This window comes from Myxocyprinus asiaticus, chromosome 5, assembly GCF_019703515.2.
Source record: "Myxocyprinus asiaticus isolate MX2 ecotype Aquarium Trade chromosome 5, UBuf_Myxa_2, whole genome shotgun sequence".
Classification (NCBI taxonomy): Eukaryota; Metazoa; Chordata; class Actinopteri; order Cypriniformes; family Catostomidae; genus Myxocyprinus; species Myxocyprinus asiaticus.
Genome location: NC_059348.1, coordinates 29246565 through 29265432, shown reverse-complemented (window position 1 = coordinate 29265432; position 18868 = coordinate 29246565). Strand labels below are relative to the sequence as shown.

At 38.1% G+C, this 18868-nt stretch overlaps 1 protein-coding gene across 1 annotated transcript in view; it reads right to left on the bottom strand.

Moving 5' to 3' along the window:
* Positions 1-18868, bottom strand: part of LOC127441516 (glutamate receptor ionotropic, NMDA 3B-like) — a 91436-nt gene that overhangs the window by 39601 nt on the left and 32967 nt on the right. The window contains exons 3-6 of the mRNA XM_051699039.1: positions 9934-11023; positions 8530-8675; positions 5016-5131; positions 1687-1838 (exon numbers count right to left, since the gene is read on the bottom strand). Of these exons, the coding sequence (XP_051554999.1) occupies positions 1687-1838; positions 5016-5131; positions 8530-8675; positions 9934-11023 (1504 nt within the window). The remainder of the gene's footprint in view (positions 1-1686; positions 1839-5015; positions 5132-8529; positions 8676-9933; positions 11024-18868) is intronic.

Sequence of the window (18868 nt, the reverse complement as noted above, 5' to 3'; positions counted from 1 at the left end):
CCCCCGTTGGGCAGGATCTACCTTGAAGACTCCCCACATGGTTGGAAAGACCATGTGACGTACTTTGGGCGAGGTGTGGTCTCCGCAGTGTCTTCCCCTTGGGAGGGACACCCCCTGACTAGACCTGGCGGCCCAGTTGGATAATCCCCCTTCTTTTTTAGGGAGTGGAAAAAAAGAAGGGGAAAAGAGGCCACGACTGGGTTAAGCCTGTCTCTATCTTTTGGGTAGTCGACTTGTCCCCAAAAAGGGCCATTTGACACTCATAAATATGTTGGGGGAGGTTACGTGTCGACCTGGTGTGCTGGCTATGAGGCACACAGTAGTCTGCCCACCACACACCGCCAGTTCACATAACACAGTTCAGCCAATTGTGGCGTTTCGTATAGGGACCCCTAGTGTCACTACATCGACACAACGTCAAGTGAGTGACAGACAGGGAATGTCATGGTTACTTGGAGGGAATGAGACGTTGTGTCCCTCCTGCCACAACGCTGAACTACCCGCTGAAATGGCCGGACCTTATATCGGCTCCTCAGCATAAAACCTGAATGAGTGGTTGCATACCAGCTCCTTTTATACCCGTATGTCAGGGGGAGTGGCATGCAAATACCACTCGCCAATTTTCATTGGCCTTTTATCAAAGACCAGAGGTGTCTCGGGCTCCCAAGAGTGACCCTTAGTGTCACTACATCGACACAACGTCTCGTTCCCTCCATCAGGGAACAGAGGTTACACAAGTAACCATGACGTTATCAGATATAATCTTGGTTAGATAAAAACATCATGAACCAGAGATGTAATAATCACGGTAGACATAGATTTGTGTATTTAGTTTACGGTTTTTAATGTAGTTCTAATATTTTAACCATACTAATGTTTCCTTGCATTGTCTGAGGCAGAAAACTGTAATACAAAAACGAATTACAGGTCTTGAACTCATATTAGCCATATCACAGATTTTACCTGTGAGAGTGTATATTTGTTATTGTTTGCCTGCTAACTGCATATTCAGTTATTATGCACTAAAATAAATTTAGGTAATTGCACTTATACTGTCATAGACACAAATTACACAAGTACACTATGATTATTTGTGAGATTTCACTGCAAAACAACATATGTGCACAACAAACAAACAAAACAAAAATGCTGCAAATGGCATTGCAATAACATAAAAAAAAAAAAAAAAAAAAAAACTGCAGCAAATTCAGTAATTTTGTGCCGCAATAATCAAGAAAAAGGGCTATAAAATCCGGCTAGACTATTTTGTTAAGTAATTCCACTCTTTTTTTATTATTGCCCTACAAAGCCTCAACACAGTAACTACTGCAACACTGAAACTGAGAAAAATTGTCCAGCTGAATATTAATTATAAAAATCACTGAGCCAAACCCTTCTGTCATAGGGCAGATCATAGTTAAAGACACCCGATTTCAGTCATTACTCAGTTTTAACAAAATGTGCAGTTACTGCTTTTGCCTTGCAGGTGAGAGTAGTAATTTGAGTAGCAGCTTTTAAGAACAACATTACAGACACCAAAATAATAATAAAAAAAGTAGATCTGAGTACAAACTCTATTTTGCCATTGATAAATTACATTTGTACTTCCCCACTCTTGAAAAGCACCAGCCATGACTGCTACACACTCATGATACTCATGTAAAACAGTTTCTTTAGATGGCTCACCTCTGTCACAGCAAAGACCCTCTTTCCACAGGGAACCACTTTATACCACTTGTCGTGGAGCAAGTCCATGTAGCCATCAGACTTGTAGCGGCTGACATATTCAGAAATGTTTCGGGTAAGAGGAGAGTTCTGGGGCAGCCCAATCCCATAACCTGAAAGCAAAAGGAGATCCAGAGGTCAGTCAGTGGAGGAGAATATTAAAACAACAACTCCAAATCTTGGCGGGCCCCGATTGGTATACAAAGGTGTACACAAAAAGCTTGTGAGGCCAAAAGCACACTGTGGAGTTTTGTTAAAGTGTGCATCCACATTCTTGTGTTTGTGTTGATCGTAGTGTTACCACTATTATTGATATGTCAAAGAGCCTTGGGATGAACAAGCATGAATCTTTGGCACTCTGTGCCAGTGCACTGCAGACAGCATGTCTGTCATTGTGCTGTCTCTACAGCCAGGCAGCTGGAGAGATACGAATCCACAAATTTCATCAAAGCCCTTGCCTCACAGCAAACCCACACATCACTCTTGGCAAGCAATCCCTCCCCTTCTTTCAGCACACGGCACAACACCCCTTGCATCCTAATAAACTTCTGTACTCTCATACTTTTTTTTTTGCCAATCTATTTTACACAGCTCTCTACAACTAACAAATGTGTACTTTTAAACTCTGGGACCACTGCCTGGTTAGTGGAATATCCTTGATGAAGTAGATCTAGGCAGTCATAAAACTAAAGTCTGGTGCACTCTGTACAATATTGGCCATGATTTTGCCTTCTAAGACAAATTTCAGGAATTGTGAAATATTTATTTAGTCCTAGGGAAAAATCTGCAGTCTTTGATCGTTTAGTGTGATATGCTCACTGACAGCCGACTGATTGCCTTTACGATTCATTGTAGCCTACCAAGTTCTGACAGTGTCAGAAATTTTGGATCACAGTCTTGGAGAATGACAGCTCTTATGATGGTCGTCTAGTGAAGAACAAGTAGGAGCACAGCAATTGATGACCTAGATGTGTGAGAGGTAGAGAGCAGGAGATGTTCAGTTTAAAATGATGCTAGCTTGAACATCATATTCAGCACTGTAAAAAAGTATTTTGCATTATTGTTATCATAACTTAAAATGTTGCATTACAATAACTAACCTGGATTGAACTTGAAATAACTCACTTATTCAAGTTTTTGTGGACTGAACTTGTTAGAAGTTATCAAACTTAGAAAATGGCAGCTAATTTTACCTTTCAGATGGGATGGCCCAATATACAGCTGACAATATTGGTGAGAGAAATCAGTAATAAAATTGTATTCCAATGATAAGATGCATTTCGTTTAACTTTAGCATTCAGTTTGAACTAAATTAGTTGAACTGTTGGGTGCTATCTAATCACAAAGTAATTAATTACTGTAACCTAATTAGTTTTTTAGTACAAAATAAATGTAACAATGTGGAACAATTTAAATTTGTAATTCTTGTAATCTGATTACAATTACTAACTTTTAAATACGTTTAAGTTCAGTACACTTAAAAGTTAACTTTTCCTGGGTTACACATATTTGTAAAATAATTCTATGTACATGTAGACTACATGTAAAATTATCAGTTGTTCATTTGTATGTCTGTTTGCATTTCTGTGACAGATGAAGGGTGTGCACCCCCTAACGAGTCATTGTAAAGGAGAAGCATGTGGTGCATGACTTGACTTGTGTGACAATGAATAAGGAAGAAATAATAGACATTATTTTGAAAGTGTTTTTAGAAAGTAACTTAAGAGATTACTTTTTCAGTGATTAGTTGTTACAAAGCAAAAATGTTAAGGCAGCATGGACACTAAACGTGTCTTTTATATATATATATATATATATATATATATATATATATATATATATATATATATATATATATATATATATCGTTAATTAGTATCCAGCACCCTTGGTAAATATGAGCAAAGAAGGCTGTGAAAAAATATATATTTTACTCATAATAATTCTAGAGGTGCCAATAATTGTGGCAAACATGTTTTGGAGAAAAATATTTATTTAATTATGAAATTTCCCCCCATTTCAATTAGTTTATTTCAATTAAAGGTTAGATTTTTGTGAATATTTTGAATTAAAGATTAAAAGGATAAACAATAAAGCCATATTTTTCACAGCCTTTATATATATATATATATATATTTAACAAGGTTGCCAATATTTTTGGCCACAACTGTATCTGCAATACTATTATTGTCAACAGTAACAGTATCAGGGGCATTGTATATGACAAGGGTACTGGGTACATCACAATCCATGACCTCTTTTTCCCAGCCACAACTGGCTCCAGACACCCTGATTTTTCCCCCTCATTATTAATGCAAGGGCATGCATGGATTTGTGCAGTATCATTTCAATAAAAAAAAAAATTGTGATTAAAATGGCCAGCTGATGCTGTCAGTCATGACCAAGTCTTATTGACGATGCACATCGCACAGTCTGACACAAAACACAGTTGATGCCACACAGTCTGTCTTGGCTTTAACCCAAGATCTCACTGGGATCACAGTGTGCAATCTTGACAAGCAAAAATCCTAAAAGACAGAAAGAAATCGTGCAGTGTGCGCCCGGCTTAACATAATAAGGGATTTTCCAGCTGTGTTAAAAGGACAGAGCCCACTCTGAAGTGAAGCATTCTCCTGAATTGAGTTCTATTTATTTAAGGATGTATTATCATAATGTTTACAGGGATATTTGCTTGTAAAGCTTGTGAATTGAACTGATGCCTGACTCCAGCTGTACGTCTGCATACCATGAGTACGCACCACACAGGGCTTGCAGAGCCTGATGGAGCTGTCCATTTTGGGGGCAGCAGATGTTAACGTGATGGCTCAGTCTTGATCAGCCATCTAATAAAAAGCTGTCTCAAAAATAAATAAAAATAAAAAAATTAGGAAAGACTGAAGGGAAAATTCCTATGCACACAGCAGGATACAACATCCGGATGAGACGTGTGGACATGGCTGGGTGAATGCCATGAAACCCATCTACACTCTGTAATAGCTTTCGCTTATGAAATTACCTATGTCAAACTTGGCTTCGTTTAAGTTGGGGGTAATTACAACAGCCTTGAGGTAAATTCATTGATGAGGCTTAATGTGGGGTGTAGTTCTAATTCTTTATATGTAGAATAATTAGCACAACTTTGTGGCCTTTCAAAGAAGGACTTTATAGGCTTTTGTAAGCTAATGTAACTCAATGTTACATGACCAAAGGTGCCTGGATCTTCACGGACACAATCCTGTTAAGACAGCTGCAAAATGATTATTGAAAGCAATATGGACAGGGGTCGTTACCTTCAATTGCAAATGGTTTTCCTATAGTCAGGAGTTTGCAGTCTGCATCTATGGACACCTCGTAGTCCAGCAGAGCCTTGTCCATGATGAAGGCATCTAGCTGAGGGGGATCTGTCCTTCAACACACAGGAGAAGATAATCAGACTTAGGCTAATTACAATTCTCTTGAAATTGGGTGCTGGTTGATTGACAATTGATTGAAAAACAGCACAATAGAAAGTAATAACAGTGCTGATTAAAGCAAATCAAAAACTCAGCATGAATTATATCACCCTGAAAAGAATAATAATAAAAATAATAATTGCCAAATCTGAGGAAAATTCACTAAGAATGAAATGGGGCTGCTGATTGTGTGGTTTATTTGCATTCACTGTCTGTGTTGTTTTAGCACCCGATTTACTAAAGCATTAATGCAAATCAGATAATGCCACAAACATGGCCAAAATTTATTGCAGCAAGCAATTCCAGATCTTGTAGGTCAATTCTGAGTGCTAGAATCTATAATAAGCCAAATTTACATAGAAAGGAGTCAAAGAATGACTTAAGGGGTTGTCACACTATGCCTCAAGCTCCATTTACTCCCATTCAAACGCATCAGAATGCGAGAGACCAGAAATGCAAGCTCATGTGAAGAAGTTTTGCACTGCGCTGTGGGGTTTAGGTTTGGTGAACTCTGAACTGCAAATCTGGATGACTAGATGATTTCTGACCAATAGAAGATCGAAACGTCTCACACTCATCTCTTGGCTCAATTAAAGAATACATATTTCAAAGCTGTGTTTTTATTGTTGCTGGAAACTGAGTAGACTGTATATTCTAAAATTTTGAATATATTATAATTTGATATTTGTAATTTATTATTTAATAAAACCAGTAGGCCTTGCGCGTGACACCATGTACTGGTCTGTTGCGATGTCTGAAATAATTTCAGGTCCTCAAAGCCTTGTGTGAGCCATGCTTTAATGTTAAATACTTATGAGGTAGTGCTATTTCAGCACATTTTGCTATGAGAGAAGCTTGTTCACATTGGTTGTGAGTTGTCACAAGAACTTAAATTTTGGGTTGTGTGGTGAGCAGGGCGGAGCTGAGTGGCGTCTGGGCAGAGCGATGCTGCTCGGCTCTGCCCTGCTCACCACAGGTTGTTTTTCACCAAAACCTATTATGCCTTTAGAAGACTTTAGAAGAGGGTAAGTAAATTAATGCCTTAATGAATTTTAGGGTGAACTTTTCCTTCAGTGGCAATGCTTGCTCATCAACTGACCTCATCTTACCTCGAGTGAGACAGAAAAACGATAAAGTGCAGAGTTCAGGAAAATTTTGAAGGATGAAACTAGGACTGTTACGCAATGTTTTTTGAACATAAAATCTGTCCGGATGCTGGTCGAAAAAAGCCTGCCCCCAAGGACTCAGAACTATAGCTACGATCTCCACTGTAAAAATGCTGACCATGTAAGGTGTCTCTTGTGAGTCGAGCGGGAGGAATTTGACATGGGAGAAAAAGTGGCGTCAGTCATGAAAGGCAGTACAAAGAAAAATACTGGAGCTTGACTCTGTATCTTTGTATGTGTTTGTGAGCATATAAGTGTGTGCTTGCTGAGGTGCTATCTGTCATCTCTGAAGAGAACCTTTGACTTCATTCAGCAAGTTTAGAGGATTTGACTTGAGAGTGACTGCCTCTGCTTACTTCTAAGCTTGGAGTCTGCAGCAGTCTCTGTTCTTTCAGGGATGAATGTAAACAGAGAAAACAGAGAAAAAGACTGGAGAGCAGACACTTGTAGCTGTCGACTCTTCCCATGCACTTTGTTTGTGTGAAAAAAGGGAGCTATTTGATACACATAATTCCTCTTGAAAGAATGATGATTTTAACTGTGCACGAGGACAAAGACTGCACAGCAAAATCAACAGCTCATGAGGTTCTGAGAACTGACATGTTGCCCTTGTATTGTGACTGTTTTTGTGACCCCCTTATCTGGATCAAAGATTCTGAGATTCAGGAACAAATTCACTACAGTAAAAGTAATGCTAACAGTTGCGGCACTTGTGGCACAGTTGAGGTATTTCCCCTTAATAAAGTTTAAATACAGGCACACAATTGGTTGAAATAGTGCTACTCCCTGAATCTTTAAAGGTATAGTTTACACAAAAGTGATAACTCTAATTATTTACTCACCCTCATGCCTCATGTCTTCTGCACTGTGTTCTAATCGGACAGGACGACAAAATTTAAAGTGAATATGGACTTCAATTTTGGTCTGTTTCTTACACAAAACAATCGTGGAATAAACCACTCAAGTTATATGGATTACGTTTATGATGCCTTTATGTCCTTTTTGGAGCTTGAAAGTTTTGGACCCCTTTGACTTACATTGTATGGACAAAAACACATCATAGTATCTTTCAAAATGTGTTTGGGTTCTGCAGAAAAAAGAAAGTCATATGAGTTTGGGAGGACATAAAGGTGAGTAAAAGATTAGAGAATTATAATTCATGGGTGAATTATTCCTTCAAATTAAGTCATTGTCTTTCTTTTCAGTGCAAACACGCCACGTTTCTATGTAAATACAGTTTATTATATTTCATCTTATTCACAAATAATTGCCTGCAATTAACGTTGTGCTATAGACAGCTATTTAATGAATGAAAACAAGGCTGCGAGGGATAGAAGTACAGTCTGTACAATGGCATACACTGTACAAAGCTGTATAAAGGTCCTAGATTACATCTAATTTTCTCAGCTCGTATTTTCTTTCATTTTTTGTCTACTGAACATTTTTTGGAAAGATATACTTTCAATATTTCGTCAGCTGAATGATCTACACCAATTTAAACAACAAAACAACCCATTGAAGAGACCGTAAGTCTGTCCCCCGCAGCCTCGTTTTTATTCACGTCTTAAATATGGTGCTACTCTGTAGAAGGTCCATTACTGCCCACGGAAAGCAGAAGGTGAATGAAATATAATGAAAATAGATTCAAAAAGGGCCATACAAAAATCCCCAGTAATTCCACCACATTGTCAACAGCTCTTAAGTTGGTGAGAACTGACATGTTACCATCGTATTGGGTTTTTGTATGTACCATTTAGTATGATCAAGATTAAACAATTCTGCCTTCAGGTTTTTTGTCAGCCTGACAAAAGCTTGGTTTTGTCAGCCTGTGTATAGCTCCTGCAGCACTGTACAATTACTGAGCACTATTCCATTTTAGCTCTATTCAAGATGCCTAGTTCCTATCAAACTCTTATTTATTTTCTGTGAGCTGGGGCCTGTGCCCAATACCATTCGATTTGATCATGTTACAAAATATTTCAGTGTGTGGTTTTAAGTTGATAGCCTTTTAAATACCACAAATACTCTGCATTGCAAGTATTCACAGGCCACTTAGAAATTCAGTTTAATCATTTCATTAGATCTACCTCCTATTCCCAAATTTTTTTGTTGTTACCTGGACTTTCCAACATCTGTATGTTCAAGTGCTTGTTATCTCTTCGGTCTCTCTCCTGGGTTTAACTTACTTGAGTGTAGAAACTCCATCTGGAGTGGTGGGCTTGTTGAAGCGCCTCATGTACTCGTGCATCTCAGGGAAGCTCTTCTTCACGTAGTCCTCAGCACTACTCTCTCGAACTGTGCCGAAGCGAAACCCCAGAGATGGGTGATGGAGCTTGAAAAGGCGAATGAAACAGGGATTGATTGTGTAAAAAAAGTTTTTGAAAAGACCCGATAAACACTTAGACATAGATTGTATTACTCGATAACAACACACACACACACACACACACACACACACACACACACACACACAAACATTGATTTAAATTTTGATCATTAAAACAACTTTATCAATAAATAATCAATTATTAAAATACCATTTTATCTGCTTGGTATTATTTTTAAATCTCTTTTCTCTCTTTTCGCTTAGATTCAGAAGCAAAACCCTTAATCACATATTTGTTTCAAATTTAGCCTTACATTTGATACCTTTTTGGCGACTATAAAGCCTATGAGATTTGAATGTATGGTTGATGAAGGTGTTATTTAATAATTATTATTTAATAATAATTAACAAGCTCTTCCTCATTTTCAGTCTAAATTTCAAGTAAATGCTTACTGTGCCCTCCATACCATGTGGTGACATGGCATTTGACATCACTGTGATACAAACAATACACAAACATTTGTACCAATTCACACATTTCTTCCAGTCAACACTGCAAAAAATGACTTTCTTACTGAGCATTTTTGTCATGTTTTCCAGTAAAAATATATAAACATTCTTAAAACAAGATCAGTTTACTTGAGAACAGAAATTACATAAGATATTTGTTTTTTTTTTTTTTTTTTTAAAGAGAAATCGAATAAAATTTAGAAACATTTCTACTTATAAAAAGAAAATTGCCAAAAACTTTGAGGTTTTTTTTCTTACCCTGTTGGTATTGTCATTTTGCTTTGCTTGGATTTTTAAAAATATTTTTTTAACAGATTATATCAATATTTCTGTATTTATTTTCAGTAAAATATCTAAACATCCTTAAAACAAGTTAGATTTACTTGAGTAGCAAAACTGCATATGATATTTAGATGTTGAATTATGATACATTTTCTTTATTTCTGCAAAATATTTTCTCCTGTTTTGAGCTTAAATCTGACAAAATTTTGTGAAGGTTATGCTTAAAACAAGAAAAAATAATTTGGCGAATGAGCTAAGAAAAATAAACTTAATTCAGCATATACTGTATGCTCTAAAAACAAGTCTAATAATCATTTTTTTTTTTTTCAAATAAATGTATCTTGTTATAAGACTGTTTACATACAGTATAAGCTACTATTTCAGAAAATAATTTTTGCAGATGGTATATTGCCCACCTTTTTAAGAAAAACATGACCCCTAGAGTAATTTACTTGGAAATGCAGTGTTCTACCTTGATATCGTGAATCCCTGACACCTCTTCAAAGGTCTTCTCCCCCACCATGACAGCTGCTAGGTTGGCTGTGTAACTGGACAAAACCAAGAGGCAAAAAATGGCCCAAAGGTTCATGAGGAACCGGCCTGTCCAGCACTTTGGAGTTTTACTGGCGACAGTTCGGCCAAACAGAATTGCGTAGCAGAGGTTCAGAGCAGACGAATACGAGAAGACCCTGATGCGGTTGCGTCCGTGCGGCGTCATGCCAAATGGACTGTTCCACTCGTACAGGGTGATGAAAAGTGCTGTGATATGCAATGCCACAAAGATGCCCACCCACATGGACCAGTGGAGGGGCCACATGAATGCCCCGATGGGTGCAGCTGTGTCCTTGCTGCGCACCAGGATCCCCAGACTGGTGGAGAAGAAGGGGCTTGTGAAGTCTATCACTCTACTACGAGCTGAATTGATGCTAAAGCTGGTGACGGCCATATCAGCCATACCACTGAGAAGGTCACCCACCAGCCCAGTCCATCTACCACCTTTCCAAGCCCCATACTTCCCATCACCCACAATGTAAAGATCAAACTCAAAGTTCATGTCCTCTGCTAACTTCTCCAGCAGGTCAATGCAATATCCATAGCAGCATTTACGGATGTCAGCTGGCAGTGAGCTGCTGTTGGTTTGTTCCAGCTCTCTGAACAGCTGGTTGAGGACTTCAGAGCTGTTGGTTTGAGGGTCAAGGCACATCTGACCTGCCAGACACTGGCCTTCATCATCCACCTCCCGTGTGAACACAAACGGGTGCTCGACCAAAGTCACCACCCGCAATCTGCTGCCTGACACTGGAAGCCCTGCTTGCCAGCGGCCGCCTAGCCTGATCCCTGGGCCCTCCTCCCGGTGCTTGGTCATGCCTGGCCACAGGCCCTGTTCCTCCACTTCCAGCTGGCCCGACTGCCAGCTTGCCACGGTCACCCAACTGGGCTGGCCTAGAGGGTCCCTCTGTAGACTCCAGATGTGGAAACGTTGGGAGGTAAGGACCCTGGAGAGGGAGCGCTGTACTCGCACTGGGCCTGACAACCCTGTGAATGAAGTGTTTGACAAAAACCTGTGCACAGCAGGGACAAGAGCATTGTGAGGAGAATTAATATGCTTCCAGCAAAAGCATAGACAGTGATGAGATGATAGAAGTGTCTAAATCTCAAGGGAACTGAATCCTATAGGACCAAGAGGAGGTGAGCCTTTTAAACTAGTGTAAGGTATAAATATTCTGCGTACACTCAAAAAACTATTTCAGTCTATTTTTAACATTTATGCATTTCAATTTTATGACAAATTTCCCCCCAAAAAACTGAATAGAGTAATCTTTAAAAACCTCCATTATTATAATTTAAGCATAAATGTCAATGATGCTTAATTCATAATATGTACAGTAATATAATAGTTTCATTTAAGAGTATACGCACATTTTACTATGAAATAGAAATAAATAATAACAAATGTAGCAAGCAATGAACGTAACAAGCAATGTGTAGCACACATACCAAGGGTGTTGATTAATTTTTTATAATTGCAAGGCTATGAAGTATTTCCAGTTTTATTGACCACATTACAGTAGCATATCACCTTGCAATTTTATTTCTGAATTCTTTTGAACTAGTAACAGTGGCTTGAGCTGTTTCTTTGGCGTCAAGAAGTAGTTTGACACAAAAGAGAATTTTAGAAACAAAAACCTATAAAATTTCTTGACACACGTACATGGGTATTTCTCAGAATAGAGGCAGAAATGGGTTGCTGGAATTTTGGGTGTCGTCATTACCATCATGACCCATAATCACTATCACAAGCTGTGATGTGCTGGTGATGACTGTGCTTGTGATGACATCTGAAGACAAAAAAAAAAAAAAAAAAATAGTCTCATGGATGACTAGCAAGTCTAGCTGGATAGCTACATTTAAAGTACAGTAAATTAAATAGAAAAGAAGTAAAAAGTCATCAAAATAATTTATTTTCATGCCTATCACAAGCCAATTTTCTTTACTTTCTTTTACCATGGCAACTTAATGTTGTAAAAGCTTTATTTCAGCGCATTATATACAGTGTTGGTAATGACAGATACATTAAGTGACAGGATGAAAGGAAATAAAGAACAAAGTCCAGATGTATACTTAAAATTTGCTAATAATATGCTAGCTTAAGCAATGTTTAGTTAAAATACACTAAAAATGGCAAAATGTTGTAGGAAATCTTTCATTTAAATATGGCATTATATTTGAAACAGGGTTGGGGACAGCATCAAAACATGCATTTTCTACCATAATACAAAAATAATGTACTAAAATAATTATCCTGAAACACAATAAAAAAAAGTCTAGATCTGACTTTTTGCAAACTGACTATGGACATTTAAAATAGTTGAAATTAGCTTTTCCTAGAAATACTGTACATCTCAGGGATAGAACTATCCCTGCAATCTGAGAATCACCCACATGCAGTCAGGACCATCACTTAATTTCACAGGGGCCCTTAAAATGGTCATAAAGTCTGAATAATTGACTCCTGACCACTAAATTATTGAAAAATATATGCACACCCAAGGTGTAAATAATTTCTTACATAATCAACATCACCTGATTTTCACAGGTACCTGGAAATGTTTTACCTCAATTTCTGACACAATATATTTTTTTTCTCACAGCTAGAAAAAGGAATCAGTGAACAGAAGGATATATAGATCACTCTTGTGTCTTGATGCATCTTAAAGTTCAGAGACTTTCTTCAAAGTCACAAGGATGGAAGGGTAGGATTATGACACAGACACCCATCCAGAGGCTGAATAATTAAATATTTAGCCTCTCCTGAAAGCAAAACCAGCCAATGTCCTTCACTATTAGGCTACCATTGTGGTGTTAACTACCGTATCATTGGAATATAAAAAAACAAATAAGTAAGTAAAGCATCGTTCATAGATAAATAACCCTCCATGTAGCTCTGGATATTATATTCTTGGGCTGCTCTGCATAGATCACTTAATTGTCATTCCTTGCTCTTGCCTAGCTACACTGCTTTTATGGCTGAATATATGCCATGAATTAGTTAGATGATCGATTTTCATCAATAAATCAGCTGAGGATGTAGAACAGTCAAAGGGCTAGTGGGCAATATCTGGGTAACAGAGGGAGGATGAAAAATCCCCAGTGTAAGAGGCTTGTGATGTGTGGCTAAATGAGACCATAAATGATATGCACTCTGTGCGACCATAACCGCACACTTCCATTAAAACAGAGCAGAACAGAGAAAATAAAAGGGGTAAATTGATTGCCTAGATCATTAATTTCTTCTGATGGCTCGAAGCATGACCCCTTGAGAACACTTGGTTTCGTGTGAGAGCAAAAGTTAAAAATCAGGATAATGTGTTGACCATTACAAAAGCTGATTCTCTTACTAAATATGCTATTGTTGTGAATACTATTAAACTCTCAGAATGCATTAGCACCTCTGTGGAACAATAATTGTTTTGAGGTAATTTATGTTTTCAGATTTTAACAAAGAATGCAATGCACAGTCCTATTACCTGTGCTCCTGTGATATACCCTCATTTTGCAGAGCAAATAAATTTCTTAACATGGAAGCCAGGGGCATTTCAGACTGTGAGGTGAATATTAAAGATTACATCACTGCATTCAGTCCAGTGGGAAATCTCAGGATTCCTCTGTCTCATATTTTATAATTTCATGAAAAGTTTACTTATCTGAGCAAAGACTTATACAACAACAACGGCACTTTAATCTTACATCTGAAGGTAGTTTTATACTTTTTTCACCACAGAAAATCTAATTTGTGGAAGAGAGCAGATAGTAAGGTTTCCTCCTGTCCTCGGTGATAAGTTCTTCAGTATTGTGGATAGGGATTTGATCACAACCTGAGTGAACTCCACCACAGCGGCATCTCTTCAATTAGTTTTCTAGTTATATATCTTTTACTTTCTCTCAGGTTATTGCATTTAGTGAGACATGGTCCAATTGTTTCCCTCAGGGTGTACAAAACCAATCTAATAGACACATAGGCTCAGTTTAGTGATAGTATAGTGAGCTCAGCTGCCTATGTAGGTAGCATTTTAAGGGATCATAGGCACACTGCAGACATGAAGACTGTTCAACAAGGTAGGCATCCTGATTATGCTACCTTCTACCTTCTTTTTGGCAAATCCTAAAGCATCATCCCATCCATGATGGTGGACAAAGCAAGAGAAATGTCAATTATAAATGCACTTGGGCTATCCAACTTTTTCACAGGCAGTGAAATTACCCATTATGCTTAGCATGTTCTTCCAATGCGGATGCAACAGACTTCTGCTTTGCAACTTATTCCCATTACCAAGAATTATAATATCACTAACAACTGTAAAAAATGGAAGAACAGTCTGTGTTTACTTAATGTAAATCACTTTCTCACTAATGTCTGCGTATAGACATTAGGTTTCGACGGCAATCCCAAATAGATGAGAACACAATCACACACACATTTGCACGGTAAGTTACTGGACTCTAGCGCTCACTGCATGTGCCCTGTATGTATGTGAAAGAGAGAGAGATACAGACATACAGCATGCAGAGAGAGAGAGAATCCTCGAATATGATGTGCTGGATTTCATTGCGTTTCTTGTTGTGCACTTCAGTATGAAAACAGCCAAATCCCGGACATTTAGGGAATCTAGAAATCCGACCGGATGCTTTATTAAGGTTAGAAAAAGAGGACATTTCTGTGATAAGAGGGTGTATGGTCATCATAGGTTCCATTTAAAAATCTTCCGATTTATGGCATTATTTCTGCATTAACAAGTGCCGCCTTCTCACGCACTCTGCCAACAACAATCTGTCTCTACCTCATTCACATACAATCACAGTGCGACAGAAGATATGGACCTTGTAAAGACGATTAATAAAAAAATAAATAAATAACAAGGAGCTTAGTTTAAATGTTTTTCATCTTTGTTATCTTCCAAAATGACGGACATCATTTGGAATTATCTGTCAATGTTTTAAAAAATAGGCAAGTGGTGGCCTGGGTAGCTCAGCGAGTATTGAGTCACAAGTTCGAATCCAGGGTGTGCTGAGTGACTCTAGCCAGGTCTCCTAAACAACCAAATTGGCTTGGTTGCTAGGGAGGGTAGAGTCACATGGGGTAACCTCCTTGTGGTCGTGATTAGTGGTTCTCGCTCTCAATGGGGCACGTGGCAGAGAGTAGCATGAGCCTCCACATGCTATGAGTCTCCGTGGTGTCATGCACAGCAAGCCACGTGAAAAGATGCGCGGATTGACTGTCTCAGAAGTGAAGGCAACTGAGACTTGTCCTCCACCACCTGGATTGAGGTGAGTAATCGTGCCACCACGAGGACCTAGTAAGTAGTGGGAACTGGGCTTTCCAAATTGTGGAGAAGGGATAAAAAAATAAAATAAAAATAGGCAAGTGACAGAGAATCCGCTAAATGCAACCTCTAGGTACTACTTATAACATCTGGTTTGACTCGAAATGTTTCAGCATTGGCAGCTTTTGTGGGAGCTTATTGTTGTGACATTTTTTTTTATTTATTTATTTTTTTAAAATGTTTTTAAAAGTTTTTAAGCCACCTGTAGTTGTTATAACAGCACATATTCATCCAGAGCCTCTGCTGCTCGCAATCACCAATAACGTTAGTCTAGCTGATAACAACAACTAAGCAGAAGTGTGAAGCATCTGAGAGGAATGGCGCCGCCCATGGAGAAGTCAGGAAAAAGGTGGATAATTCAGAAAAATTGTTGATAAAAATGTGACTTTTTTCCCCTAATATTTGTGCGCGCCATGTATTTGTACGCTTATTAAAGTATCATTCCATTAGCTTAGCAATATGCTAACACCAACTGTCGAGTGTCCTTTGTGCTTCACGTAAGAAGCACTGTTGGAATGGTGATTTGCAGCCTGCTCTACGGGTCTTTTCCAAAACTTAGTGAGCTGCCTCGCTGTCTCCTGCTTACATAGGCAGCTGTCTTCTATGGCAGCATCCTACCTGAAATGATGCCCCATAAGAGAGTGATTTGGAACATTCAACATCATTCAAATAGCGTTCCTCATGCGCAGCACACAAAAAACACTCGACTCACAACTGATTTCAATACAGGTGACACAATCCTCAATGAGCATAAATACACACAGCACATACACATTTTGGGTAAAATAGTAATTTTTGCATAATATTAAACTGTTATTTATCGATACTTTGCAGTGTTGAATGGATTTTAAGCATATTTATAATCTTAATTTCTCTCGCTTCGTCTGCCATCTTGGATTTATTTTTCCGCCGAGCTCATCACGGTACATACTGGGATTGCCTACCTGGGGAAGGATACATACGATGCTACCTTACAATTTGGCAAAAACAAGATATCTTAGGAGACTGCATAATTAATATACCTAACTTTTGGAACAGCCTTCATGTCGGGAGCACGCCTATGATGTCTTAAAATGCTGCCTCCGGAGGAAGCTCACTAGGTTTGGAACAGACCCATAGTAAAGTGTTCCAAATCAGTTACTGAGGTTCCATTTCCATTAGAAAGCTGCCTAGACAGCAAGGCAGCTTACTATGTTTTGGGACAGAGCTAATTTCACAACCCTCCCAGAGCCATCTCTCCTGGCTCAAAGATAACAATGCATCAGTCTGAGAGGCAGTGGACAGGAGGCTTTGTGAGCTCTTGACATTGAACTGGACACTGGCATTTAAGACAGAGGAAGAACTAGGCAGCTTGAATACAGTCTTGTTTTTAGAAGTCAGAGAGTGAAAAAGAGGACATGTGCAGCCCAGAGGAAAATTTTATTGGTTGCTCTGTCATAACTCAGGAGATTAAATTGAGTTCTTAGTAAACCTTATTTAACCCTCAACTTTGTCTGAATGTTTCTCTTAAAATTCCTTAGGAGAAATAAAAATAGATACACTAGAGATACTCTAGAGCAGTATTTCCCAACCAAAGATTGTCAGGTGTGCCGTGGAAAATGAACAAATTCCACAAAATAATTAAATGCATAAATAAATAAATAAATAAATAAATAAATAAATTCAGGGATCCAAACTCCTCACCTTTTGGAGAAATTCACTGTTTTTAAACCATAATCAGTCACTTTTGTGATTGTGAAGAGCAATGATTAATGTGCAAAAGTGAGTGATATTTATTCGCATTAAGGGTCTTTCACAGACTCGCGTCATCGCTGCAGCATACATTGAAGTCTATGAAGTGACGCCACTTTACACCAAAGTGTTTTTCACACAAATGTTTTTGCTTCACCAATAATGTCTTTGAGAGTACTAAGCAACAAGAAATATTTAAAAACTGTCCAAATTTGTGAAGAGACATTGAATGTCTCATAATGTCTTTTAATTAAATATTACCTTATCGTTTACGAATATCAGAGACCCCAGTTATTGAACTAATTTAAATTCACCAAGAAAACGCTTAGACCTAACCATAAATGAGTCCTTTTATTACTTTCTGCTATCAAAGCAACTGCAAGCTTTTTTTCTCTCTTCCAAATACATGTTTTCAATGTTTATTGTGCACACCTCCCACTTTTTTATGTGGCAAACTCGTAAAATCGCCCCTCTGTGATGCTTTCTGCAACTCTTTCATGTGGAGGGCAATGCGGCGCTTGACGCTGGCGTTGAACGGAGAGTTGACACCTCGACTCAACTCATGTGAAATGTGCTTTACAATGACAAAAGAACATTATTGAAATTATTATTATTTGTCTATTATTGTGGTCTTTACTGATAAAATCCATGCTCAGCAGTTTAAATAGGCTTCTGTAGGAAAATTATACCATAGATCTGCTTTGTGTTTATAATTAATTTACTGAAGTCAGTAAATTTGTAGCCATGCAAGTTTTAATAAAGGAGAAGGTAAGGACGTTATTGAAACTCACTATTATTAGACTATTATTGTTGTCTTTTTGGATGAAAAATAATGCTCAGACTGAAGGAAGACTATAGATCTGCTTTGTTCTTTTAATGCTTAAACACTATAAAATCTCTTGGTAGATTTCGGTCATGAACGACTCAAAATGATTCACTGACTCACTCATAGCACATAAGACACTCATTTGTCACCACCTAGTGACATTTCCAGAAGGGGTACTGAACTAATCAGATAATAAAATTTAACACATTTGTGATACAGAAGCAAGCCTCACCAAAATACTCTTTATTTTGCAGCTAATTCTGCACAATTGTAAACTTGAATAAACTTGAATCACTAAAATAGCTGGAATGGGTGCTTTTAGATTATTCTTTAAAAAAAATATCCCCAGAAAAAATGTTCGTGAACCAGTGCTTGTCTTAACTTTTTCGCCCCTCATGAGTTTGCATCCCTGTAATTTGTTGTGGCATTGCAAGAACAAATCTACAAATTATAAAAGAAGCAAATTTGTTGTTTTTTCATTACTCATTTAGCACTCTTGCCACCTGTGACCTCACACAGCATAGCCTACCTATGTGATTTTTTTATTTTATTTTTTGCATAGCCGAATTTCAAACATTACAAGTAAATACGCTACAAAGACGGACAGAAAACATGGACGTGTTCTTGAAAAGAAAACATATTGACGATGGTTAGCCTATGTGGGATAGTGGTGTGCCGTAGAATTTTTTAGTTGTAAAAAGTGTGCCGTGGCAGAAAAAGGGTTGGGAAACACTGCTCGAGAGGAGACAGGTCTGTTTCTTAGGAGAAAAATGTAAGCAGGAGGCCCGAATAAATTGTTTTTCTTTCGTGGAATGCAAAAGGACATGTGTGGCAGAATAAGTCACCATTCACGTTCATGGCATAATTTTTTCTTTGTCTCAATTTGCTCTCCATTCAATGTCATTGCTGTCTAGGAGAAATAATTGAGATATGAAAGAGATCTCATTTGTGATTTGTCTTTTCTATGG